The sequence below is a fragment of the Antechinus flavipes genome, chromosome 5 (assembly GCF_016432865.1).
Source record: "Antechinus flavipes isolate AdamAnt ecotype Samford, QLD, Australia chromosome 5, AdamAnt_v2, whole genome shotgun sequence".
Classification (NCBI taxonomy): Eukaryota; Metazoa; Chordata; class Mammalia; order Dasyuromorphia; family Dasyuridae; genus Antechinus; species Antechinus flavipes.
Window position 1 is genome coordinate 232,053,790 of NC_067402.1, and position 27,854 is coordinate 232,081,643.

The 27,854-nt window shown below is 37.8% G+C and overlaps 2 protein-coding genes across 2 annotated transcripts in view; one reads left to right on the forward strand and one right to left on the reverse strand.

Annotated features, from left to right (window-relative positions):
* Positions 1 to 807: 807 nt before the first annotated feature.
* On the reverse strand, positions 808 to 7,696 carry MANSC4 (MANSC domain containing 4). Its single transcript, XM_051961175.1, has 3 exons — positions 6,968 to 7,696; positions 4,910 to 5,044; positions 808 to 2,608 (listed from the first exon to the last, which is right to left on the reverse strand). The coding sequence occupies exons 1-3, from the start codon at positions 7,197 to 7,199 to the stop codon at positions 2,010 to 2,012; spliced, it is 966 nt and encodes a 321-aa protein (XP_051817135.1). The 5' UTR covers positions 7,200 to 7,696; the 3' UTR covers positions 808 to 2,009.
* Positions 7,697 to 24,460: 16,764 nt separating this feature from the next.
* Positions 24,461 to 27,854, forward strand: part of KLHL42 (kelch like family member 42) — a 57,906-nt gene continuing 54,512 nt past the window's right edge. The window contains exon 1 of the mRNA XM_051961136.1: positions 24,461 to 26,672. Coding sequence (XP_051817096.1) covers positions 25,807 to 26,672 — 866 coding nt within the window. The 5' untranslated portion in view covers positions 24,461 to 25,806. The remainder of the gene's footprint in view (positions 26,673 to 27,854) is intronic.

A 27,854-nucleotide genomic window follows, 5' to 3' on the forward strand; every position in this document is an offset into this window, starting at 1 on the left:
TAATTTCTGCCATATCAATTTCCCGTTTTCCTTGCAGTTTTTTGTCAAATAATGAATTCCTATCCAGAAAGTTAGGATCTTTGGGTTTGGTGGACAAATTTCTTAACAAAGAAATTTGCAAAGAATGGGTTGACAGAAATCCATTTTATGAGCAAATCTTGGGGCAATTTGAACTGATTATCAGACCAGGATCTCCCAATTGAATGAAATTACTTTGAAGATTTTTTTCCCCCCAGAATTTAGAGTTTCCTGAATAGGGATTCCTACACAAAAAGATCAATGGGGGGAGGGTGATTTGCCCGAGATTTCTAATTGAATAATGTTGCTTATCTCTGTCTGAAAAATATGCCCTCTTCTAGACTCTCTGGAGCCTGGGGGACCTTGAATCTCTCATCTTTTGCAGATCAAAGGGGACACAGTTTCAGCGATTATTTTACAGATTAAAGGGGACACAATTTTTACAGAGTTCACCTGCATCAATACCATAGGAATTTTTATTCAGGCTTCTATTCCCTATTTTTATCCATGGCTTGGGTGAAAACCAAGAAAACATTCATATTTAATTTGCCAAATATACAAAGGTTGGAAAAATGATTGACTTATGTAAGAGTCTAAGAGGAACCTCACAAAATATAAGAAGAAGTAAAGAGGCTTTGATGCCTGAGGCACCCAGATATAGTAAGGAGCACCTTGTGAATGGAAGCTCTGGTCGCATTGAGGACACATCATCAATGGGAGACTTCTCCTTTCCTTATTGGCTATGCATGTGACTTCATAGACCCTATATAGGCAATATATACGGGGAGTTTAGGGGAAATTCAATAGGAGTTCAGCAGGAATTCAATAGGAGTGCAGGAAGAATGCAGGTGTGTACAGGAGTAGCGTAGGATGTGATCACTTAGAATAAAGTCTTGAGCTCGCAAGCCATTGTGTCTGGGCCATTGTGTTGAACATTGAACCACATCTCTGTGTCGGAGTGGCCAGAGATGTCTGAAGACCTGGGATTTTAGGTAAATTGGCAATCAGTAATCTGAGGGGGAGGTAACAGATTTGAAGACAGAATTAAGGTTTTATCTCAACAATTCAATTTAAAAAACCTTTATTCATGTTCTCCTAAAGGATAGACCTCAGGTTAGATAAAAAGTTTGAGATATATTCTCTGCCTTCATGTATCTTACAGTCTTAGAGGTATATACAGGGAGGTATAATCCATGTACAAAATAACTACAATACAAAAATTATATGATAAATGCATAAGACAGATTTCTGTAAATTATCACAGTATATTTGAGAAAGGAAAGTCTGAGCTAGCTTTAAAAAAAGAGTAGGATTTCAACAGTTGTAGCTTGAGGGAGGAAGATTAAGGGACTGGCATTCTAGACCCAGAGAAAAGCATACCAGGGGAACACTAGGTAATTTTACCTTGATGGAGATATAAACCCAATCATTTTATGAGCTTTTCCTCCCTCTCTCTCCCCTGCTTGTTGGTAAAGCATGGATTTTTAATTTTTAAAATTTTAATAGAATATTTAAGGCATTGATCTTTTTGTTTTATCAAAAAAGTATAACTAAAAGAGTATCTCACAGGGTACCTATCTGTATTGGGTGTTCCTTATAATGAAATCATGTGTGGTGAGAAAAAAAAACAATTAGTATGATGACTAATAAATTAATAAATATGATAACTGGATCAGAAATTTAGAGCTAGAAAGGACCTTTGAGTTCACTGAATCCAATCACCTCATTTTACAGATAAGGAAACTGACATTGGGAGAGAATAAATTATTTGCCCTCAGTCAAATATCTAACAAATGTCTGAAGAAGAGTCAAACTCAATTCTTACTGATTCCAAATCCAATCTTCTTTCTACTATTCCTTATAATATCTTACCAATACTGACAATGAAGTAAACTTTAAAAGTTTTTCATCATCTTTGCACCATTAAGTGTTGTCACAATCTTCCCTTTTCAGTGGTATGTTTCATTGTGTGTTGGCTTATAATGTCCTTGTCATTTTGGGCAGCATCCTGATACAAGGAAGACCAGATAAGAGCAAAGCAGGATGATGGATATACAGAGTGCTACAGGTACCAACCATGTGTTTGAAGCCATAGATTCTTCAACTGGCCTCTGTTCTTCATTTTCTGAAGTGCAGTACTTACTGTTGTCCCATTTGGTTTCATTCAACAGCTGTTTGCTACTGTTAAGATGTTCTGGAATAGGCATATGTGAAAGTACTTTTGTTTCTCTAGGTTTAAATGCAGGAAAAATTGTTCTGTTACTTGGATTATTGAGGAGATCAGGACTGGGCGAAGCCATATTTATCTCTGTCGTAACTAAGTCATTCAGTGGAATGGATGTTGTCCAAGAATCTGTGGTTATGGCATTGGAGAAACTGATATTGCTGGTATTTATGACCATATCTTGATATGTTGATATGGTTGAAGTTGGAGCATCTACTGACAGTAACATGGGACTTACCAAGATAGAGTGTTTCTCTAAGTTCATGGTCTTTGTGTTGTTTAGCCCATTCCATCTATTAAATGAAGACCGTGTATTTAAATCTTTGGTAGAAGATTTTTGAAAAACAAGCAAATCTGGATCAATACCTGTAAGGCAAATATGATGTCATTGATTGTCTTTCTGACTCAAAGGAAAAATTATAGAAGTGTTAAATTTGAGAAAATTTTATAGAATTTGTATGGTTTTGTATAATTTTGCCACCATTTCAATTTTCCACTATAGCTACTTGCAAATTGCAATTTAAATTCTAAAAGGCTGGAATGATTCCCACATTGATTGAAAATCTGGTTAAATATAACCTGGGTGAACTATGTCCCAGACTGTTGAAAGACTAGGTAAACATTTTGCTCAGCCACTACTGGTGATCTTTTCAAAAATCAGATATAACACAGGATTGGAAATGGAAAATATTGCAATTTTCAAAATGGGGATAGGATAGATCCTGCAAATAAATTGATGAATTTGTCTTTGATTCCTAGAAAAATCTAGGAATTCATTATTAATAATAGAGATGGTTTTTGAGCATTTAAAAAAGAAAACCAATCACTTTGTGCTTCAAAAAAAAATCATGTCAGATTAACTTGATTTCTTTTTTTTTTTCCCCCTGGGGCAATTGGGATTCAGGGTTACCTAGCTAAGGAAGTGTTAAGTGTCTGAGATCAAATTTGAACTCAGCTCCCCCTGACTTAAGGGCTGGTGATTTAAACTCAATTCTTCCACCTCCACTGTACCACCTAGTTGCCCTTTGATTTCTTTTTATAGCAGGGCTATTGGTAGAACTAAAAAAATGATATAGTCAGAATATAGTCATATTTAATATTTTAAAATAATATTTTGTTTTCTCCCACTTACATTAAAATATATATTTTTTTAAAAATTTGAGTTCCAGATCTATTCTTCCCTCCCTTGTTTTTCCTTTCCTCTGCATCATGGTAAGTAATTCAATATGCAGGTAATCATGTAAAACATTTCCATATTAGTCATTTTGTACAAGATGACTAGAGAAGAAAGAGAAAAAATAGTATGCTTTATTCTCTTTTCAGACAATATCAACTCTCTTCAGACAGCATGCTTCATCATGAATCCTTTGGGATTGCCATAGATCATTGTATTACGTCCTCAAACTACAACCCGCGGGCCAGATGCAGCAGCTGAGGAAGTTTATCCCCTTTATCCAGGGGTATGAAGTTTCTTTATTTAAAGGCCCACAAAACAAAGTTTTTGTTTTTACTATAGTCTGGCCCTCCAACAGTCTGAGGGACAGTGAACTGGCCCCCTATTTAAAAAGTTTGAGGACCCCTGACTTAGAGTAACTAAATCATTTACAATTATTCATTGTATAATATTACTGTTACTGTGTACAACATTCTCCTTGTTCTGTTCACTTTGCTTTGCATCTATGATTCTATTGATTCCTTTTGATAAACATTGAATATGAAATGACACATTAAAATAGTTACATGCAGAAATTTATTCAATGAGCATAGAGAAATTTCCTCTATTTTACTCCAAAGTTTTCTGTATTCCCCTTTATTTATTTATAGTCTGCATAATAGTATAATTAAATAGACTAAGAATGGTTGAATGGATAGATTCAGATTGATTGAAAATAATTCAGTGTTAGTTTGACAGACAGTGTCCAGTGGAATGCCACAAAGATCTTAGTAGTCATATCTAGCAGTCTAAGTGTACTTTAAGTAGCTACCCAGTATATGCTTCCACTATCAAACTTAGCACTGAGATTTTTTCATCGAACCCTTCTTTTCATTATATCAAGAAGTTACATTTTGGGAAAAACTGATAAAGAATTCCCCATGCCCAAGTAGTCCACCTTTCCAGAATTATGGTTTGAATGTTCCACATCCCTCAGAATATCTATTCAGTTTTTAAACTTTAATCACTGAAACATTTAATAATTTAATTAAACAATTGTTTAATTGGTTTGCTTCCCTCCCCCTAAATTAATTAGTTTCTAAATTAAGGTGTTAATAAAATCTATCTCCTGCATTAAAAATGTCCATTTTTAATTTATGTTCAGTTCATTTACATAGATGGAGGAGAATATTATATTAAAGTGCTTAGTGCTCTTTGGAAAAAGGATGCTATTTGAATATTAGATTATAATTAAGTGATTTATGATTTGTCTTTTAACCTGTCATGAATTTTTTAAAATCATATTTGACAAACTAAAGGAAACTTAGATATTTGCCTAATTTCAATCTTTGTCCGTTAATTGTTCCCCCTGGATATCTCATAGCCAATGCTTGCTTTATGGAAAGTAATTACTTGGAAAACTTTTAGGGACAATCTATCACCAGCCACAAAATGTTACTACTATGGTTTTATTACGGTCTTTTAAAGTCAAGAAATACCCTATAAATCTTTACCTTCTGTGATGTTGTACAGGATGGCACTATGCTTAGGCTGTAAGATGCAACTCTCCAAGGTTGGGCAGTAAACATGAAGGCAGTTGACATTGTCATGGATGGGATCATGGAAGAAAATAGCCAGATTGCAGGGAGCTATAAAGAAAAACACTGAATATTTGAAACTTTCCTTTATTGCCAACAAAACTTTGATTTCAGCCCTATTTATGCTACTTCAAAAAACTAAGGATAAACTAGTTTATATAACAGATCTCTGTTCTGAATGATATCATGAACTTGATTCTTGTTATAGCCATATTTCTCTGGACCTCAAAGGCCGATTATCAAGCTACTTCACCCCTTGAACTTCAAGTTTCTTATCTGGAAAAATGAGAGTAATTGGATTATATTTTCTCCAGTCTTTCAGCATCCAAAGTCTGATCATCTATGAACTGAGATTATTTTAAGGGAAATTTTAAAGAAGTTCTCTAATAGGCTCAGAGAGAAAACATTCCTCATCTGGTAAGCAGATTCTAGTTTGCCTAAGAAAAGAAGCCAAAAAAAAAAAAAAAAAAAAGTTTAAATCCCAGACATTGTGATAAACACTTTACAAAGATCTCATTTGGTGCTACTTTTTTTTTTTTCATTCTACATTAGTTAATACAAACTTCCCTATGTTTAGCTGAATTTTTTCCATTTGTCACTTTTAAACTAACTAGTTTGCAAAGTATTTATTTATATGATCTCATTTGAGATTTACAACAATCCTATGATATGTGTACTATGAATGTTATTTTCCCCTCCGATGTATGGAGAAACTGAGGTTCAGAGTAGCTAAGCTATATATTCATGGTCTACACAGATAGTGTCAATGAAAGGTTTTGAACATAGGTCTCCAGGTCCAGCACTCTATCTACTATATCAAAGTAGTTCATTCACTTAAGTCCGTGATGAGTGACTTTCTTTGGGTAAGCATTCTTTTAAAATTTCAGACTCTCATGGTTGGAAAGGCCCTTAAGAGTCATCTGATTCAACATATATTTGACTAAAAAAACATATAATACACACACACACACACATACATACATACACATATTCGGAAATCCAGGAACACAAGGAAAGAAACACATTAAAGAATACAGAGAGACATATTTCTGTCAGAGTAGCCTACATATCTTATATACTATCTGGATTGAAAAAAAAACTGGATGAGCTGAAAAAACAGATGATGAATATGTTACAGAGGCATGATGTTGCAATATTGGAAGGCTCCAACTATCTGGATGTAGCTATTATAAAATTAAAAAAAAAAAACTCTTTGGAGTCCTCAGTACTTTTTAAAATGTGTAAAGGGATTCTGAGACCAAAAAGTTTGAGAACTTCTGTTTTACAGGTCAGTCATATTTGCCTTCTTGGTATCCCTCATACTTGACAATCCATTTCCTATCTCTGCATCTTTGCAGTGACAAAGTATTCCCAAAGAATACTGGAAAGTATTCTTTCTTGAAGAAGCCCTGATTTCTTTCAAGGCTCAGCTCAATAACTTTTTTTTAACATGAAGCTTTTCCTGATCCCCCAAATTCTACTGACTACTTTGAGTTTATTTAGTATTCATTCTGTACATGCTTATATATGTACATATTATCTTATTCAGTAGAATATAAATTTCTTGGGAGTATGGACTTTTTCAGGCATTGATTTTTTTTTTTTAAATTTTAAATTCCCAGCACCTAGTACAATTTCTGGAACATAGTGGGTATTTAATAAATGCTTGTTTATTGATTTATTGCTACCTGTAGATGGGTGGTGGTTGGATATGAAATTCCCACTTTGATTTGTCAAAAATACAATTTTTCTTCTTAATTATTTTCATAATCATCTATCTAAGTGTATTGCAATTAGGAATGCTAGGGAATGAAAGCTGAAGGCATGATTCTATCTATTTTTGATTTCATATATTGACATGCTGTTTTTCACCTAAAAATAATCCAAATTTTAAAATTCCTCACAAGCTATATAACAACTATGTTTACAAGGAACTATATATTTTCAGTGCTTATGCATACTATCTACACTTACCATCTTTCATAAGGCAACAGTTCCTTCCACACTTCTGGCCAGTGCTTTCTGAGTAATATTTTAGGAACCGAGCTCCAAACTTCTGAGACTCCTCCAGGTCAATTAGGAAACCTGGAAAGCGTCGGATCCAACAATTCTTGTAAAACACAGTGGGTGAACAGAGGGCATTGGAACGCCACACCACACTCAGAACCAACAGAAACTCTGCTGCTGCTTCTACCAGCACACACATTTCCTCAATATAAAAAGCTCAAGACAAGTCTTTTTTCCAGCAAAGGGAGGATGTGACAAGTCTTTGTTTAAGAAAGAATTTCTTGCAAGTTGGGGCCACTGCTGAGAAAGGGAGAGTTTCTCTTAGATTTTTCTTGATGTGCCGTTGCCAGCAATCTAAGTCAATTTAGGGACCAACATTTAGTTTTCTCTTTCTTTCTCTCCAAAATGAGATCCCAAGAGAATGGTGGATTTCCTGTTGTCCCTTTCTGGATAGTTTTCACTTCAGTGTTCTCTTCATGCCTGGTTTTTTACTCATTCACAGAGAAATAGAGCCTCTCTTATGTCTTCCCTCTTTCCCTGAAATTGAACAGCCACAAAAAACCTTTACTATACAAATATAAGGACAGATGAGGAACATAGGAAAGCTTCTCTCTGACTACAGTATTTTGCTAACTTTAAATAACTGAATGGTCCTGTTGAGATTTGAGATTTCACTTAAAACAAAACAGATAAACTCTTATCTCTAGCTTTTTTTTTTTTTTTTTTTTTTTTTTTTTTTTTTTTTTTGCAGACTTAGCTTTATTTCTTTCCTTGAATTTGTTGCTTTCTCTTGTTAGGTTTGTTTTCTGTTCCAAAAAGACATTGCTCTCTCATTTACGTAAACAAATGCAAAATCAAGAGTGAAAAAGTTTACTTTGAATTTCATTCCTTCCAGAGATGGCAAAGCAAGAAGTAAAGAGTTTCACAGCCTGATGTAACGAGATGTCCACAGTTCTACAGAGTTGTTACTTACCCTGAGAACTAAAGGAAAAGACAGATTTCTTAATGCCTGCCCAAATGCATTGGATTGCATTTTCTTAATTTCTGCCCAAATAGTGTATCTGTTGGAGGTAAGAAGCAAGAGAACAGTAGTAGTTCTTTCTTTAGTACACATTCATAATTTACTGGGAACGTTGCATATTCTCAATTGAGGAATGAGAGGCCAAATTTGACAGGGGAGCTAAATTATTATTTAAATATCTCCCTACTAACAATAGCTTCAGATACATTTTCAAAGGCAATACCACAGGAGTGGTCTCCTATCCCCTAGTTCCCAAAGCTGATGAACTCTAAAATATTAAAAGTATTGCTTTATTTTTTCCAATATGTCTAGTAATGATTATAAATGGAGTAACGGATCATTTTGTTAGTGCTTTAATATTTACAAGGCTTAACATGCATTATCTCTTTGGTGACACCTAGCTTTTTAAAAAAACTGAATGCAGATGTAGTATTCTCTAACCTTCTGCCTAATGATTCATTTGTTCAGAGAACAATAAGCAGTTTTTAGAAATCATTTCTCGCAGAATCTTATTCCAGCTGTTTATTAACTATAGACAAGTTAACATTATGTAACATAGATTCTGAATACAAAAAAGCAATGAAGTTATTAAACAGATGCTTATTTTTAAAGTTTCTTGTAACTCTTCTAACTACAATTAAAAAAACAAAACGTACTTTCCTGCAAATGTGTGTTGTATAATGCACTATCACCTAACTTTATAGGACTCAGATAATTAGATCAAAACTGTAGATTCCCATGTACACTTTAAACAAACCTCTTACCTGCAAAAGTAGGACACTTTCACCTGTTCCAAGGGAAAAGGGAAATGGCAAACTCTTCTAACTACAATTAAAAAAAACAAAACGTACTTTCCTGCAAATGTATGTTGTATCACCTAACTTTATAAGATTCAGATAATTAGATCAAAACTGTAGATTCCCAGGTACACTTTAAATAAACCTCTTACCGGCAGAAGTCGGACACTTTCACCTGTTCCAAGGGAAGAGGGAAATGGCATTTTCCAAGGGGAAGACAAAAAGCTGACATTCAAAATTGACTCTCCATTGTTCAGTGTTCTCAATTAGAACATACTTTCAAGTTTCTTATTATTCCCATAACTAACATGATTTACTAAGATTAAAAATACTTATCCTAAAAGTAGTTTCTCTCTTTGCAAAAAAATACACAGTCTCTTTATGGTAAGAAAACATTCTTTAAAGTTTTTGGCTTCCCTGAAATGACAATGGAACAATCCAAAACCCTCCTAGAATAGAGTGCTCTTAGTTATTAACTCCTTAGATGTCTAACAAGGATTAAAAAAAAGAATAGAAAACTATTTTTGATAGAAAATGTAATTTCCAAAGGCCAGAACCATGATTAAAAATATAGTAAACACTATCATAACATATGTCTCACTCCTTATGACCAGCTACACTGGATTGGGGTGTGAACATTTCAAAAACTTTAGTGTGAAGCTTTGTACCCATCCTGTCCCATCTATCTAAGCCCCAGCCCAGTCCAAGACCATTCTAAGTGAATTTCTTAGTATCCATTGTAGACAGATGATTCATCCTAAGATAGAAACTATTTGTAATGATGATTCAGTATTTCATCTTTAATCATGAAAACTGTAGAATAAAAACAACTAGTGTCTAAGTCTACTGAAGGTGCTTAATGTGTACCAAGACCCCATTCCCCAAACAGATCAAATATGAATTTAAAAGAGGCCTTTAAAATGCATGGCCTCAGCATTGTGTCCATTTTCTAGGCATTGTTCCTCAAACCTGGAAGATCATATTAATACATAATAACTTCCTGATTTTAAAAAATTCTGAAAATAAACACCAAAGAACATTTTGATATGGACAGTATGAACAATATGAGCAGGATACTTTATGAAAGCATTAATTTTCCTTTTATGCCAATTGTCCTTACCCATATTATCCAAGAGGAGTAGTCATGAAGAACATTTCTGAATGCCAGCTTCACGGGTAGAGGAAGGTAATTTTTGCTTCCTCAGCACTAAGGTCCCAGAATCTAGCTTTCCATTATCCAGAGAAGGGAAATTTCTTGGCTATCATATGCCTTCAGTAATAAGTAATTCCATATGTAATAGTTTGGTGATCAAGTACTCCAGGGAAAGAAGAGTTATTGCCAGTGTGCTTTTTAGGAGAAAAACAGGTTTTCCATGTCACCCCTTCACACCGCTTCAATCCTAGCTGGAGAAGCAATAAGGAACATCTTAAAGGAGATAGAAGATTTATATTAACTCTCTGCTGTTGCTGAAGATGATTCAAGTAATTCAGATCTGGTGCTGAGTTAGCTCTGAAGTACTTTTATCTGGCAGAATGACTCCAAAGATAAGGATGGCTCTATAAGCCTTGGGCTATAGAAGAGACCCAAATGAGAAAGAATTTCACTGCAATGTCAACATATTGCCTTATTAACCACCTTGAGATCAGTTCCCTTCTGAAGGGAGACCATATGGTGCAGTGAAAAGATTAAGAGCATTTGTTAAGGGACAGGTCAATTTGTTAAGGGACAAGTCAATTCTCCTAGAAACTCCACAGCTGTGAATCATAACATCCGAAGGCATTGCAGAGCAGCCTTTGCTGACACAGGTGTTGCAGACTGAGAATGAGATAAATTGGAGGCAGAGGGAAGAGGAGAGAGGTCAGACAAAGCAACGGCCTCTCAGTCAGAGAACAGCAACTGCCTCTCAGTCTCCTTGTATCATCCTCTCACAAGAGGAGATCCATTCTGCAGGTCTAGTTTGGTTTTCCAGCAGCCATTGTCAGGTGGCTCCCATGTATTGCAACAGTTCCCATGTATTCCAACAAGCATTGAATTTTTAATTTTAGGGTCTAAGTTTAAATTCAAACTCTGCCACTTATTATACCAAGGCATCATTTAAACTATCTAGTCCTCAGTTTCCTCATCTGTACAATGGGGATACTGGACTAGTTGACCTCTAGAATCCCTTCTACTTCTGTGATAGTATAATTTTTTTTAAAATTTAAATTTTATTTTATTTAATAATAACTTTGTATTGACAGAATCCATGCCAGGGTAATTTTTTACAACATTATCCCTTGCACTCGCTTATGTTTCAATTTTTCCCCTCCCTCCCTCCACCCCCCCCCCAAGATGGCAAGCAGTCCTATATATGTTAAATATGTTGCAGTATATCCTAGATACAATACATATTTGCAGAACCAAACAGTTCTCCTGTTGCACAGGGAAAATTGGATTCAGAAGGTAAAAATAACTCGGGAAGAAAATCAAAAATGCAAATAGTTCACATTTGTTTCCCAGTGTTCCTTCTTTGGGTGTAGCTGTTTCTGTCCATCATTTATCCATTGAAACTCAGTTAGGTCTCTTTGTCATAGAAACCCACTTCCATCAGAATATATCCTCATACAATATCGTTGTCGAAGTGTATAATGATCTCCTGGTTCTGCTCATCTCACTTAGCATCACTTCATGTAAGTCTCTCCAAGCCTCTCTGTATTCATCCTGCTGGTCATTCCTTACAGAGCAATAATATTCCATAACATTCATATACCACAATTTACCCAGTCATTCTCCAATTGATGGGCATCCATTCATTTTCCAGTTTCTAGCCCCTACAAACAGGGCTGCTACAAACATTTTGGCACATACAGGTCCCTTTCCCTTTTTTAGTATCTCTTTGGGGTATAAGCCCAGTGGAAACACTGCTGGATCAAAGGGTGTGCACATTTTGATAACTTTTTGGGCATAATTCCAGATTGCTCTCCAGAATGGTTGGATTCGTTCACAACTCCACCAACAATGCATCAGTGTCCCCGCTTTCCCGCATGTGATAGTATAATTAAGGAAGGAAACAAACATTAAGCATCTGCTATGTGCTAGGCACTGTATTACCCATTTTACAGGTATCTCATATGATAGAATAACCTGGTAGGTAGACACTATTATTATCCTCATTTTATAGCTGAGGGAACTAAGGCAATCAAAGGATCACTGACGAGTTTGGGGTCACATAGCTAGTAAGTGCTTGAGGCTGGTTTTCAATTCAAGTCTTCCTCATTTAAATCATTATTTTAAGTATTGTGTACTGCCACCACTCCCCCAACAACCTAATGCCTAATGAACACTTCATGTGTTGTCTATATCTCACTATAGATTCCTGTGAACATTGCTGATTTTGTTGTTTTCTGTGAAATAAAGTTTGTCCTCCAATGATCTTGTGATGATGAGAACCATCTACACCCAGAGAGAGGACTGTGGGAATTGAGTGTGGATCACAACATAACATTTTTATTTCTTTTCCTTGTTGTTTGCTTGAATTTTATTTTCTTTCTCATTTTATTTCCTTTTTGATCTGATTCTTCTTGTACAGCAATATAATTGTATAAATACATATGCCTATATTGGATTTATATATATATATATTTTACCATGTTTAACATATATTGGATTACTTGCCATTTAGGAGAGGGGGTGGGGAAAAGGGGGGGAAATTGGAACACAAGGTTTTGCAAGGGTGAATGATGCAAAATTATCCTTGTTTATGTTTTGAAAATAAAAAGCTTCAATAAAAAAGAAATAAAGTATATTCTTTATCTGTGTTTAAAAAAAAGAATACAGGTTTCAGTTTATGGAGATGTATAATGTGAGACTATTCATGACGCACAAATGAACAAAGCTGCAATACTTAGTGATCATATAAAATAAAACGAAGAAACTAGGAAACGACTGCAACTGAGTACAAATGACTATTGGATCACAGAGTTAGAGAATTAGAGCTGGAAGGGATCTGAGAAGAATTTAGTTCAACCTCTTCATTTTACAGATGAGGAACTAAGGCCTAGAGAAGTGAAGATTTGTACCCATGACTCCAATATGGAATGCTTCTCTAACATGCTGTCTCTGTCACACTGCTTGAATCTTGACAAATATATTTGAATTGTAAATTGCTATTTGCTATATTATTTATGATAATCATTCCTTCTATTTATCAGAGTCTTGTTGGGAAGAATTCAAAGCTCAGGAAGACTATTGCTTCATTAATCATCACAATTTTCCTTTCAGAAAAGTACAGGTTGTAATTAGCTTCATTTTGTAACTGAGGACTCTGACCAAGATCATTTAGAAACTGAGTGGTAGATTTGGTCTAAAAACCCAAGTTCTCCATAGTTAAATATAAAATTCAAAATAGTAACTAATAGACTGGACTTCTGTGAGAAAAGTTAACTGAGAAGACTCAGTTTTGCACTCCATATACTTTGAGTTGCTGATACTGGCATAAATGAAATTAAAAATTCAGATGTCTGAAGTCAGTGGAAATTTTGCCTGGGTGAAGTTAAACTTAAGTCAAAAGGGAAAAATTTTAAATTGAGTATTACATGTAATTGACTTTAGCAGTCCCATATGACATACTTTAATAGTATAAAACTATGTAATTTTTGTGTTTAAAAACAAATTCAGAAATAAAGTCATAAAAATTCCTTTTAAAAGAACAAAATATAGAACTGTAATTTTTGGCAAATTATTTGAATGTGGATTATGAATAGGTACTGTCTCTAGCTCAATTTTTTAAAATCCCATTTTTCTCCTAGGGTTTTATGCCATTCTAATTTAGACATTCTGGGTAAGTGTCCTATTCAAAGTTCAGACACTCAAGAATTTATTTTTTTCTCCAAACCTTTCCTCCTTCTGCTTTCACTACTTTTGTTAGAGATACCACCCTGTACCCTGTAGTCAAAACTTTTTTGTTTTCTTTGACTTTTTTCATTTCTCTCACCTCTCATTTCCAACATGAAAATTCTCTCAATTCTCCCCTTGAGATAGCTCTTGTTATATCTTTTTAGTTCTTCTGCCACTACACTAATAAAAGTCCTTGGAAGGAAGAAAAAAAAGAAGAAAGGAAGGAAGAAAGGAAGGAAAAGAGGAAGGAAGTAGGGAAGAACAGAGAAAGGAAAAAGAAAGGAGGAAAGGAAGAAGGAGAGGAGGAGGGAAAGAAGGAAGGGGGAAGAAAAAAGGAAGTAAGGAAGAAAGGGAGGGAGGAAGGAAAGAGGGCAGACGGGAAGGAAGAAAAAGAGGGAGGAAGGAAAGAAAAGAGGAAAGGAGGAAAAATGGGGAAGGAAAAAGAATGAAGGAAGGAAAGAGCAGAGAAAGGAATGAAGAATGGAGAAAGGAAGGAGAAAAGGAAGAAAGGAAGGAAGGAAGAAAGGAAAGAAAGAAACAAGCATTTATTAAGTGGCTATGGTGTGTCAAACATTGTATTAAGTGCTTTACAAATATTATTTCATTTGATCACTGTGACAATCCAGGAAGGTAGATGTTATTATTACCCCCATTTTACAGTTAAAGAACCTGAAGCAAGTGGAGATTAGATGACTTATTTATAGTCTCTGAGGCTATATTTGAATTTGTGTCTTCCTGACTCAGACTCAAGGTTCTAAACATTGTACCATCTTGCTCCCAATAATTATAACTATTTTACCTCCTAATAAATTTTCTTTTCTCTAATATCTGCCTTATCCAATCAGTTCTTTCCATCTGCTTAACTAGTCTTTATTATATATGGGTCTGGTTATAATACTCCTTTCTCCCTATCAATTTTAGATCAGAGATGTTGCAGAGATAAAATTGACAGACTTTGCCACCATACTGAATCCGTGTATTGGGACAGTGTTAGGAAGGAGGAGAGTGTTGAGGGAGAGTGAAGGGTCCAGGATGACCCCTTTGTTAGGAGCTCAACAGTTTGGAAGGATGGTGTTAGTCTCCATAGTAATAGGAAAAGTAGGAGGAGGGGAATGATTAGGGAAGAAGCTAATGCTTTCTTGCTTTCTCTTTTGGACATGCTGAGTAAGAGAAGTCTGTTGGGCATCCCGTTTGAGGTTTCTAAGATAGTGCTGGAAATGCTTTGACTGAAGCGGGTGGGGGGGGGGGGAAGAGGGGGAAAGAGGGGAAGGGAGAGAGAGAAGGTGAGGGAGAGAGACACACACAGACAGAGAGAGACAGAGAGAGGGGCAGGACGGGGGGGAGAGAGGGAGGGAGAGATAGAGAACACTTAGAGGTTTACAAGAGATCATTGGGAGGATTTGAAGTCTTTCAAGTAATACATATTTTGTGATAGATCCAGGGTCAAGGGGCTCTGCTTGGCCCCAGGGCTAAGTAGACCAGGATCCGGGGACTAGAAGTAGAGACAGAATGTGGCTGGTTAGCAGAAAGGGCATCCCACACAACCAGCTGCCTCAGACATAGTGAAAGGGTTACCTTGCTCCAGCTGAAGCCAAGTATTTACAGGCATGTTTCTAGGCATGTGGGCTCTGGGGAGTGTGATTTGGTTCTCCTCAAGTCCCTTTCAAAACTGAGCTCTAATGATCATCAGGGGATCACAGAGTGGGACTGCCTGTTTAACTCCCTCCACTCTGGGGTGATGAGAGGGGATCAGGCTAGGAGAAGGGAAGGGACTTGACCAGAGTCACAAGGTAGTAAGGATTGGTTATTGGTATGCAACTTTGCCATATTTTCATATTTATTCATCCTCCATTCCTGTCTGGTTCCCATCTTCTGCATATATATCCTTTTCTGTTCCCCATCCAGAGAGCCATCTGTTAGAGTAAAGCATCAAAAAAAGAGAGGAAAAAAGATTGATAGTAAAAAGAGCTACCTTTTATATAGTGATCATATATACTTAAGTATATCCTCTTTAAAAACAAAGGATGAATAAAAAGTATATCATATAGGGCACCATATTATCATTAGATTACTTTCAGCCATATTTTATGTTGCTCTCATATATGTAATTTATCTTTCAGCCAAATTGAATTCATTTCTGTCCCATGAAAATGCCTTGTAGTTTATTCAGACTATTCCTTGTGCCTATAATGTTTTATCTGACTATTTCTCTATCTGTTGAATTCCTATCTACACTTAAAACAGGGCTTCTTAACCTTTTTCCATTCCCTTTTTGCCTGAGAATTTTTATGTGACCTGGGTATATAGGGATATAAAATAGGTACACACACACACACACACACACACACACACACACACACACACACAGATACACAAACCAAACTATTCACAATAAATCATAATTTTGTGACCCTCACATTCAGTTAACTCACAGTTTAAGAAGCTTTGCAAAGGCCTGCTCAACAGGCCTCTTTTCAAGAATTCTCTGACTCTCTAGCTGGCAATGTTTTTCTCCATCAAAGCAATATATGCTTCTTATATATTGTTATGGAATGTTCTGTTTTATAGTTATTTGAATAGACATCCTACCATTAGTTAAGATCTCTATGTGGGTCAGACAAATCAGGCATGGGTTCAACAATGCTGGGAAAGAGAGGCACAAAATCAAGAGACTGATTATGGTATAGTAAGTGGGGCCCACTGACCAAGATGTGAACAGGGTAATCAGAACAATTTTTTTTTATCATGCCTATATTCAACTGCCACCTTACCTGACTTTTAGCTAGTTTATCAGTTACAACTTCATATTTGTCCTTTCAGCTGTTGGAGAATAATCAAGTCACTAGTTTTGGATCATGATTAGCTAATATTTGTTGTGCACTTAATTGTATTTAATTTTCTTCCCTTCTATGATTTGGGAGTTTCACATATCATGCCTTAGGGTGGTCCTGAAGAAAGCATTGAAACAACCCTGACAACTTTTGGACTTGTGGGAGCTGTTATTTAAAAGAGACTGACTTGCCCTTATACTCTCTATTCTCTTCCTAGAGCTTTGCATTCTAATTTTAATATTATTTGACTCTATTTCTGTCTTTCTTCACTTCTTGGGAGAAACGTAGAAAGAGGAGGACATATCAGACTATGCTTTAGGTCCCTGCTTTCTTCTTCAGTTTTATTTTCTTCTTGATCCCAAGATGGACGTGTTAGCTTGGGAGGCAACATTTTGAGTTTGAGATCCTGGGTCCATTGATAGTGGTGTAGGGTAGCCAACCTTATCAGAGAACAGGAAAAGACAGAAGGTAACGACTAACAAGGAAGGCACAACTTACAGTTCTCTATGTTGCTTTTTTAAGATTTTTGTTCTTTAAATGGAAGTTTGTTTTTTGAATTTAGCCTGAAATCCAGTGTGGACCTCTGTTTTTGTAAGGCCTTTTTACTGAGTGGTTAAGATTCCTGTTTTAGATGATTCTTCTAGAAATATTCAGGCAAAATTGTCATGAAGGGAATTAATCTGTTATTAATTAGGTCTTTCGGTATATAGGTCAGCTGGGGATAAAGAAGAGTGTGTTTTGACTTCACAATCCTACTTCAACAGAAAACCTTATGTAAGTTTTATAAGCGATCTGATCCCTTAAGAACCTTCCATTCCTAAAGGATGTTATCATCATGTCAAATGGCAAAAAGTATGAAAGGGATACTTACTGTCAGAGAAACACCATGGTCCAGGTTAATCCTGCTCAGATAAGTCTACATTACTGCTTTTCCAACACAAGTTTATTTACTGTGACTCTTAGACCATTTAGAATGGGCCAGAAAATACCAGTCTGGGATTGTCAGGGAACAAAAGCTTCCATTAATGAGAACTTCTAAAGGAACAAAGAGAGTTCATTACTTTCTGATGTCCCCATTTAAACTGTGTTAACTAATACTTTTTTATCTGGGAGAGGTTGAAGTATCTAGTCCTAAAGAGTAACCAGATATTATACTATGGCAATGAATATACACATACATCTTTTTAAAAATTTTAATCCTTGAGGTGGTTATAAGTTTAATTACAAGCCTAACCATGTCATTTCACTACTCTAGAAGTTTGCTTCTAGGATAAGATGGAGTTACTCTCTTCTTTAAGGTTGGATTTTTGGGTATCACTGGATCTATTAAACTTCTATGTAGTGATCTTTGTCTTCTCATTTGTTCATCTTTCTAGCTTTAGTTCCCTAAATAAGGCTTTGTGCTTATCTTTGACTTGGATTACCTGTTTTCCTGCCTGTACTCTATCTCCTGCGGTTAATCACCCCACCCTATTGGATTTTTAGGTTCAGCCTTCAGAGTCTTTTATGGATGTTTGGGACAGAGTGCTAAGGATTTCAGGACCCCAGGACCTAGCATGATGCTTAATAAATGCTAATTGGCTCGATCTTGAAGTGGAAGGACACCCCTCTGGACCACAAGCAACATAATCTTGAAATTCTGTAGTTAGTTTGTTACTAGCTCTTCATGCCCTAATGCAGATGGTATTTTTATAGCCCCAGATATGCTGACTTAAAAAAAACCTAAGACCTTGACAACTTGATAAACATAAGGGAACTTTTATGTCTCTTTCTATAAATATGTATCTCTAAAATCGCTTGATACTGACTTCCTTGTTCTGGTGGTGTTCATTCACTAGCTAGCAATAAATACTCTTAAATTTACATTATTTTGGCTGTCCTGTATTTTCGCTTATCTGGGCACTTCAATCTGAACAGGCTTCTCTCAGTCTAGGCATTATCATACCTACGCATATTATTCCCATTCCTTGATGCTTCAATCACCAATCACTCTGAAGGTTTTTCAGGAAAGCCTTGTGTTCTTATTACCTTAGCATATAGAACCCATCATGTTGGGAAGCTACCATTTTGTTGGCCTGAGTTGGCACTAGAGGCCCCCCTTTCTTATTGCCTGTGGGTTTTTGAACAAATTTTTGTGTAATTTTGGATCTAAAAGTAATTTGCTAGACAGCTAAATTCCTGGAAAGTACCAATAATGAGTACTGTGTTGTTTTATTATGTTACATTATTTAAATGTGCACTAGTCAAAGTTATAATTATATGTAAAATATAACTCATCATGTAGAGAAATGGAGGGAAAAAAAGGTACAGAGACAAAGTTAAACCCTGGGAGTCAGAACATTATCTCTTCTTCAGTTTAGTTGCATTCTTGGAAATTTATATGAGAATGTAGGGTGCTGAAGCCTGAAAGGAGTCTTGAGATACATTATTACATTAAAAAAAAAAAATGTCCTTCTTCCCTACAATATCAGCACACTTCTGGTAGTTAATATGCATACTCTATGGGACTACAAACTCTGATATAATCTGACAAAATCTGATACAAACTCTCAAAGTTTTGTGAGATGAACTAAATATTTTTGAAAAAACAAAAATTCAGTATTGTTGCCTCTAAAATATTTTTTTGGGGGGGATTTCTCACCTAGAGGTGTTGGAATCCTTACTAACTGCTAAGTAATTAGAGTTGATCTAATCTTACAAGAAGTTGTTTTGGCCAGAACCTGAAACAAAGTACTAAGTAGAACTAATTAAGACAAGGCTTGTGTTCCCACCTTTACTCACTGGAGTCCACAAGTATGCTAGCTTCACAGAGTAGACTTTCTACTTTCAGGGAGTCCACACCTCCCTTAAAGCTCATTGGGCCAGAGAGCACTATGGGAGAAAACCCATAATCCCATTCTCTCAGAAGAGGCAGATAAAAGACCAGCGATGAGGGATCTATGGCAGAATACATTTTTTCCTGTTGGCTGGCTGATCGCGCTGGACTCGAGAGGAACGACTCTGGTGCAGAGAACACTTTGACGGATTTCAGTGGAGCTACGCCAGAAGCCCTCTCTCCGCGGCAAGTTGGTGGCTGGGCTCCCCAGAAGGAGATAAGAGAGACCTTCCATCTCTGTCTTGGTTGGAGGCAGAAGAAAGCAGAGGCAGAGGCTGAAGGACAGAACCTTTGGATTTGGAGACATCCGAAGGACTCCAAGCCTCTAAACCGGGTGTGCTTTGAGAAGAACAAACTCCAACATTTGAACTCTAACATAGAGGTCCTAAAATCTGCTTGAAACATAACTCCTCTCACTTTGGTCCATTTAATTAGAGGTCAATAAATCAAGAAGCAAGGTTAGAATGAAGCAGGTTGTGGTCCCTTTAAAAAATTGATTTGTGATTCTTTCAGACTGATTTGTGATTCAGAAGCCTGCACCTTTGATTCACAAATCCTGGTCAAAAGTACCCCTTTGAATTCCAATAGGAGATCCAGGCTTGTCTCAGCCCCCACTGGATCTGAGCCAACTTGGGCTCTCACAGCCCCCACTGGTTCTGATCTGCTTCAGCTCTCCCAGCCCCCATTCTGATGATCTGCTCGGGCTTCCCAACCCCCACCAAGGCAAGCAATATAATGAGCTTCCATCAGCTAAGGCTTTTGCAAATGGACCTTGGCAGTGCCCTTTACAGCCAGAATCTTTCTGCCCACCGGAATACTGTTTCCAGTGTCATCTTCTCTTTACCTTCACCTATTTCCTTAACTAGACTTTAACCTTACTTCCAATCCCCATAATAAACCTCTTTTATCAATCTAGGTTTTCGGGTCTGTAAATTCCTTTACAGAGAACTGCTTGTTCCGCTAGAAGGGAGTTCCGCTGAACTCCCTACCCTTGCGCCAAATCCCAAGGGATGCAGGAAGCCACTTCCTGTACCCCGAACCTGGCACTTGACCTTATTTAATTCTCTGACTGCCAGAAATCCTAATTTCATTTGGGTACCCCAAATCTAAACCTCATCAAGAAGATAAAAAGTTTAATGAGCATCAGCTGATGGTCAGTTGCCACATAGACAGCAACTTCCAGAACACAGACAGGTACATTCATTTAGAAGCGTTTTAGACAGACTTCGGGTGATATTACAAATAGTAAAAAGACTCTGAGGCTGCTTAGCCACTTTCCTTCTTTGGGAGCTGGAATGGGATTAGAGAGTCTGACTGTAATGTCTGGGCCAGCTCTCTGCTGGGCCTCAGGATCAGCCTGAGGTCTTGGGCTTAGTGGGGGAATAAAGTGAAGGAGGCAGGAGAGCAGCCAGGTGGCTGGGCACAGATGGAGTCTGGACTCTGGAGTATGGAGCTTGAAATCTTCTCTGTGGCTGAAATCTCAGAGGCTGAGAGACTCCTCTGTCTCTGGGACTCCTTAAATACCCCGGCACAATTACATTACCATATCACACTGGACAGGCACAGCTGTAGAACATCACATCACCACATTACCCTAAGTATATGCCAACTGTATTGACCACATCATTACATTACATCAAGAATGTGCTTAGAGAACCACCATCTCACATTGAATGGGTACTTAACTACAAGCACTGTGCTGTCTCAGGTTCAAGTACACCCTTTCAGAGTTCTAGCCCACTACATCTGAGAGAATATCAGGTTATTTGGTGAAAATGTATTAACTTTGGGGCTAGAATTGTTAGCTATTAGAATCTTAGAAGTTGCCAAAAATTAGGTTTGCTCCAATGGATTATTTTCACTATAGCTAATCATATCAGATATCTTGGCAGGAATTCTCTAAAAGAGTGGAGGCCTCTTTCTAGATAGAAATCAGTAAGGCTTATCCTGTCTTTGCCAGTTTGAGGGTCTGTCTCTATTTTTACAACCCCATAATTGTTTCTTTGATCTCCAAAGTTAACTTTTTTTGGGAGAGATGTTTTCCTCAAATTCACAGCTTGCTTCTTCCACAATGTCACTTCATCTCAAACTTTCTTCATATTGATGGTCATGATATTAGAAGTATTCAGTCATTTGGGTTTGAATTTAGAAAGCCAAGATTTAATCTGGACTTCACCATTTACTATCTATAAGTTTAACCTTACCTCTCTTAACCTGTTTCTTCATCTGTAAAATGAGAAATCTGGATTAAAGATGTCAGCATGGTAGAGTATAACGGGAAACTGAGAACTTTTCAGAATAGTCACTTGATAATTCCAGACCCAATTTCAAAGGTCTGTTAATCATTAAGGCTCTGAGAAAGAGAACAAAAGGCTTGCTCTTCTAGTAGAAATATCTGAGGTATTCTCCTGGACCTTTACTTAACTGTTAGAGAAGAATCTAACTATTTAATGGCCTGAAGATATTCTAAGAGGTCTATAAACTGGCTAATCTGTATTTGTTGTTTGAGGAAGCTTGAGGTAAACTAAGTCTCCTTGGTTATTGTAGCTTAATGGATAGTACCTCTAAACAAATCTCCTTATTGTGGGGGAATTATATGGTTTTTTATAAAATTATTAACTAAGGTAGATTGAACTTATAACAGATTCAGTTTGGGGAATTTGGGAAAATGAAATAGGGTGCTCATATTGGTTCAAATAAATAGTTGTAAACCTTGTGAAACTGACCACCATAAATCCATAAGCTTAGGAAAACACAAACTGTAAAAACTTGCAAACAGTAAAACTGACCATATGGGTCTGACCAGAATTTGGTAAATTTGTGCCACTATGTGGGGAAGTGAGAATTGATCAATAAGGAAAGAAGGGGGTGTCATGGATTCTTGTGGTCACAACTATACAATTAACTTCAATCTCTGTGGAAATTAACCTCTTTCCACTGGTGGAACTCCAGTGGAAAGATAGTTTGCTTCTTGCAAGATTCTAAAATAAACACTTCTATTCTTCACTTGAGATATCTCGGAGTATTTGTAAATTGGATTTGCCATATCACACAGTATAGTGGAAAGATTGGTGGATTTAGAAGCAGAAAACCTGGATTTAGATTCCAACACTGCTAATTACTACCTATATAAACTTTTGGGCAAATCACCTAACTTGTTTCCTTATTTATAAAATGAAAGGTTTGAATTAGGTGACATCCATGGCATTTTCCAACTCTAATTTATGATCCCATGGCTAGGTGATTTCTAAAGTTCAGCTCTTACATTTTTAATTATTTGTTTTTTTGATGAAGGCATATACATAGCAAGAAAAATTTCTAGACTTTATTTGTGAAAATGGTATTTCTGCACATATGTGCTGGTTCAAGGCAAAAATTCCTTATTCTAGCCATTAGCCGTCGAGATGGCCAATCACCTGGCTGAAGATTAGGAGTGACATAATCTTTCCAAACACCCAATCTATAAGAATTATTAGGAATACTTAGGTGACCACTACACCCCATCCTGATTTCTTTCTTGTTAAAAACTTAGACTACTGAGTAATCTCTTTTTTTTGGGGGGGGAGGGAGGAAGGGGAAGTAGAATTAATACCAAAAGGACCAGATGCAACAATTGCAAATGCAAAAATGATATAATTTTACTTTGAAATAAACATTTTCATCCTATCTTATTTCCTTCATCTTATGGATAAAATAAATGTACTGTTATCAATTAACACATTTTGGTTCTTCAAGGTATGCTCATGTTTTGTTAGTGATTGTGGTATATGATTGTGATAGAATACTACTGTGTTATAGAAATGACGAACTTGATCTTAGAAAGACATGGATAGATTTGCAGGAAATAAAGAGCGAAATGAGCAGAATAGTGAGAACATTGTAAACAGTAACAGCAATATTGTTTTAAGAATAACTTTATGCGAATAAGTCATTTTGATTTAAAAATGCCCAAATTAACTACAAGGGACAGGATGCTGTCTGCATCCAGAGAAAGAATTGATAAATAGATGTACTGAATGATTTTACATGTATACAATTATTTGTGCCTAATAGCCATGTGGGAGGGGGTGACAAGGAAAAAAAAGGAAAAAAGAAATTTACATAAATTTATTATGTTTTAAAAGGAATAGCAAGTTGTACATAATAGATCTGCAGTTTCATGTGCAATCTTTTTAAAAATTAATACTATGGAATAAGATGATTATTGATTGAAAAAAAAAAAGTTCACAGAGTTAAAATCAAACTTCCCATTTTCCATGACTTTGGGCTATTGTTGGTTTGGATGACCCAGGCACTCCTGGTGTCCTCTGTCCCTGTGATAGTCTTTATTATGTGGTCTGCCAGAAGGCAGAGTGTCACATATAAATGATTTATCATATTTGTGCAATACAAACAATGCAATACAGCAACCAAATAATCTGAGGTGAATATTACTCTGCAACAAGAGAGATATCTGTTTATGTCCCTTCCCCTATCTCATCCCCCAATATCAAGGAATAAGATAAGAATTTTTTAGTTCTTTGGTCAATTTGTTATGGACAGTTCTGAATGATGTATTCGGAGAAGGACATTGACAGGCAAGGGGAGCAACCAGGATTTTGAAGGTATTAAAGGTTAATTTGAAGGAACCAGAAAAGCCTGGAGAAAGAGGTCTTTAAAGTGTGTGAGGTATTGTCATGTGGAAGAGAGATCAGATTTTATCTGCTGGGTCTGAAGACAGCTAGGAAATGGAAGGAAGTTTGCAGAGATTTCAGCTTTATCTAAGGAAAAATATTTTTTACTGTCAGAACTACTCTAAAATGGAACTGGCTGCCTCTGGAGGAAATAGGTTTCACTTCATTAGAAATCCTCAGCAAGAGATGTATTCTGATGGAAGTGCATTTCTTTGACAAAGAGAAGATCTAACTCAGTTTCAATTGATCAATGATATCAATGATGAACAGAAGCAGCTACATCCAAAAAAAGAACACTGGGAAATGAGTATAAACTGTTTGCATTTTTGTTTTTCTTCCCAGGTTATTTTTACTTTCTGAATCCAATTCTTCCTGTGCAACAAGAGAACTGTTTGGTTTTGCACACATATATTGTATCTAGGATATACTGTGACATTTAACATGTATAGGACTGCTTGCCATCTGGGGGAGGGGGTCGAGGGAAGGAGGGGAAAAATCGGAACAGAAGTGAGTGCAAGGGATAATGTAAAAAATTACCCTGGCATGCGTTCTATCAATAAAAAGTTATTTAAAAAATAAAAAACCAAAAATTCCAACATTCAAAAAAAAAAAATCCTCAGCAAGAGCTGGATGGTGACTTGCAAGGCTTTTATGGACGTTAGAGAATTTTTTTGAGGGGATTCTTGTCCAGGCACAGATTGGACAATACAGTTTCCTCTGAGAATCTGTATTCAAGGACACAAAAATGTGTTTCTGTGGCACGTTTCCACATCAGAGCCTACAACGGTTCGGTTCTGCTCTGTGTTCACTGCCTCCTCACCTCCTTTCTTCGTTCTACCCCCTCCTCTTTTTTATTCCTTTAAGAAAGTTTTCCCCTTCACATTCACAGACCTACTTTCTTTCAGCGAAAATTCTAGGGGTTTTAGGGAGGGAACAATGTAGGCACACACTGGGCAAGCATTCCTGCTTAAGGAAGTCCCCGAAAACTAGCTGCAGATGCCACAAAGCCCGGCGGGTTGATTCCGGTTATTATGGTTTCCTCCTGGGAACTAGCTAATGGAGCCCAGTTTGCAGCTTCGGGGAGGGGAGGTTCGTCTCGAAGGCCTGCTTCCCAACGCCCGTTTCGTACGTGAGCATGTCCAGAACTTTCAGAGAGGTTTTTTTGTTTGTTTGGTTTTTTGTTTTAAGCCAGGGTCCAGAAGGATCTTCAGGGAGGAGGTCTGCCTCCTCCTTGGAAGAATGTTCGGAATCTAGGAACCAATGGTGCACAACTGATCCTGACCTTTTAGGGAGCTACGAGATGAAACAAGTTATTGGGGGCGGAGTGCGAGTTAGCCGTAGGGAGCGCAAGGAGGAGGACGAAGAGGAGGAAGGGAAGGAAGAGAAGGAGGAGCAGAAGGGGGAAAAGGAGGAGAAGAAGAGGAGGTATGGTTAGAATAAGGAGGAAGACCAGGAGGAGTAGGAGGAATAGGAAGAGCAGGAGGATGTAAGGAGGAGGAGCTGTCGCGGATCCTCCTACTTGATCCTAGTTTAGGAGCTGCATCTCCTCCCCTCCCATCCTGGGCGGAGCTAGGGCGCTCCCGAGCCCTCCCCCCCGCGCCGAGCCCTCCCCCGCGCCAAACCCGGAATAGGGCAGGTGGGAGGGAAGTGGTGGGGGTTGACTGGGGCAGGGCCATTTCCCTGGGCTCACTGAGACCCCTACCTCCTTTTCCCCAGCGGCGGGCGCCTCAGCCATGTCTGCGGAGGAGATGGTGCAGATTTTGCTGGAGGGCCGTTGCTACCCAGTGAGCAAGAAGAAGCTTATCGAACAGAGCGATTACTTTCGAGCCCTGTACCGCTCGGGTATGCGGGAAGCTGGGGGACCAGCCTCTGGGGGCCCCGAGGTGCAGCAGCTACGGGGTCTCAGCGCCCCGGGCCTGCAGCTCGTGCTGGATTTCATCAACACTGGAGGAACTGGGTCTGGCTGTTTTCTGGGGCCGCAGGGAGAGAAGAGTGGTAGAGAGGAGGAAGAGATAGAGGAAGGCAGCCTGCTGGAGGAGCTGGTGGAAGTGGCCTCCTTCTTGCAGGTCACCTCTTTGCTGCAGCTGCTGCTGTCCCAGGTGCGGCTGGACAACTGCCTGGAGCTGCACCGCCTGGCACAGGTGTATGGGCTGCAAGACCTCCAGGGGGCTTGCCTGAGGTTCATGGCTGCCCACTACCATCAGGTGCTTCGTAGTCCCCAGTTCCCTCTTTTGGTCACCCCTTCACAGGCTCCAGGGGAGGCCAGTCTCAAGCAGAAGCTGAGGGAGGGCAGGATGAAAGGGAAAGCTGTACTCATAGCTCTGGGAGACTTTTTGGGGGGCCCTCTGGCCCCGCATCCCCACCAGGGAGAGCCGAGGTCTATGCTTAGATATGATGAGGGCGCCCAGCGGTGGTTGCCTTTGGCCAATCAGCTGCCTCCTGATCTGGTTAACGTCAGGGGCTATGGCTCTGCCATTTTGGACAACTACCTTTTCATAGTGGGAGGTTATAGGATCACCAGCCAGGAGATCTCTGCTGCCCACTGCTATAACCCTTGTAGAAACGAGTGGAGTCAGGTGGCTTCGATGAACCAAAAGAGGTAAGCACCAGATCCCAGTGTTCCCCCAAAACTCATGAGTCCATGGTGGCATTGCAAAAAGTGGTGATAATCTGAAGATGGCATCCTTGGGGTATTGCACCAACTCATTTTTCTCTGTTGTGACTGGCATGTGGCTCATGGGCCTCAAAGATTGGTTTTGTTCCCTTAACTTTTGGAGGAACAAGTCAGAGATGTCAGGACATGAGAGCTAAATTAGCTGGATAGTAGGACTTTTAATGCAATGAAGCAGCACCTAGCCACACTTTCTTTCTTCTTTTTTTTTTTATTATAGCTTTTTATATACAAAACATATGTATGGGTAATTTTTCAACATTGACCTTTGCAAAAACTTCCATTTCAACTTTTCCCTTTCTTCCCTCCACTCCCTCCCCTAGATGGCAGGTAGTCCCATACATGTTAAATATGGTAAAGTATATGTTAAATACAATATATGTATACATATTTATACATTTATTGTGTCGCACAAGAAAGATCAGATTTAGAAAGGTTAAAGTTACCTGAGAAGAAAAAAAACAAAAATCTAGCCACACTTTTAAAACAGACATTTCATGAGAAAAGTTTAGTTTTTTCTTTGATTTAGATTCTTTTAGTCAATGAAGCCACACATGACCAGTCTAAGCAGTTATATTTATCCAAAATTTCCAAGGGGTAACTTCTTCCATCATTCAGAATCCTCTCAAGGCCTTAACATACAATTCATAGGCTTAAAGATTTAGATGCTAGATAGATAAATGATAAAGCACTCACTATAATGAGAGTACCATACCTACCCTCAGGAATTTACAATCTAATAGAAAAAGACAATATAAAAGGGAAGTGCCAAAGGACTAGGAGCAATAGGAGAGGAAGGGAGGTGAAACAAGAGTGAAGTGAATAGTGGGGCTGGAGTTTCCCATGAAAAGGTACTTCCAGTGGACCTCAAGGGAGAGTCATCCTCTAGGGGGTAAAGGAAGTAAAATGATCTAGTCCTTTTTACTACTGAGGCAACTTGCTTAAGGTCAGTCATCCAGGTATGGTAGTAAGAAGCAGGGCGGGTTCAAATTCAGGTCATCTTCTGTTTTTTACATCATTATATTTATTACAAGCATCTCTCCTCCTTCTCCTCCCAAAGATCCATCCTACGTAACAGATAGTGTTTGTTAGAGGCAAACAAACAGACGT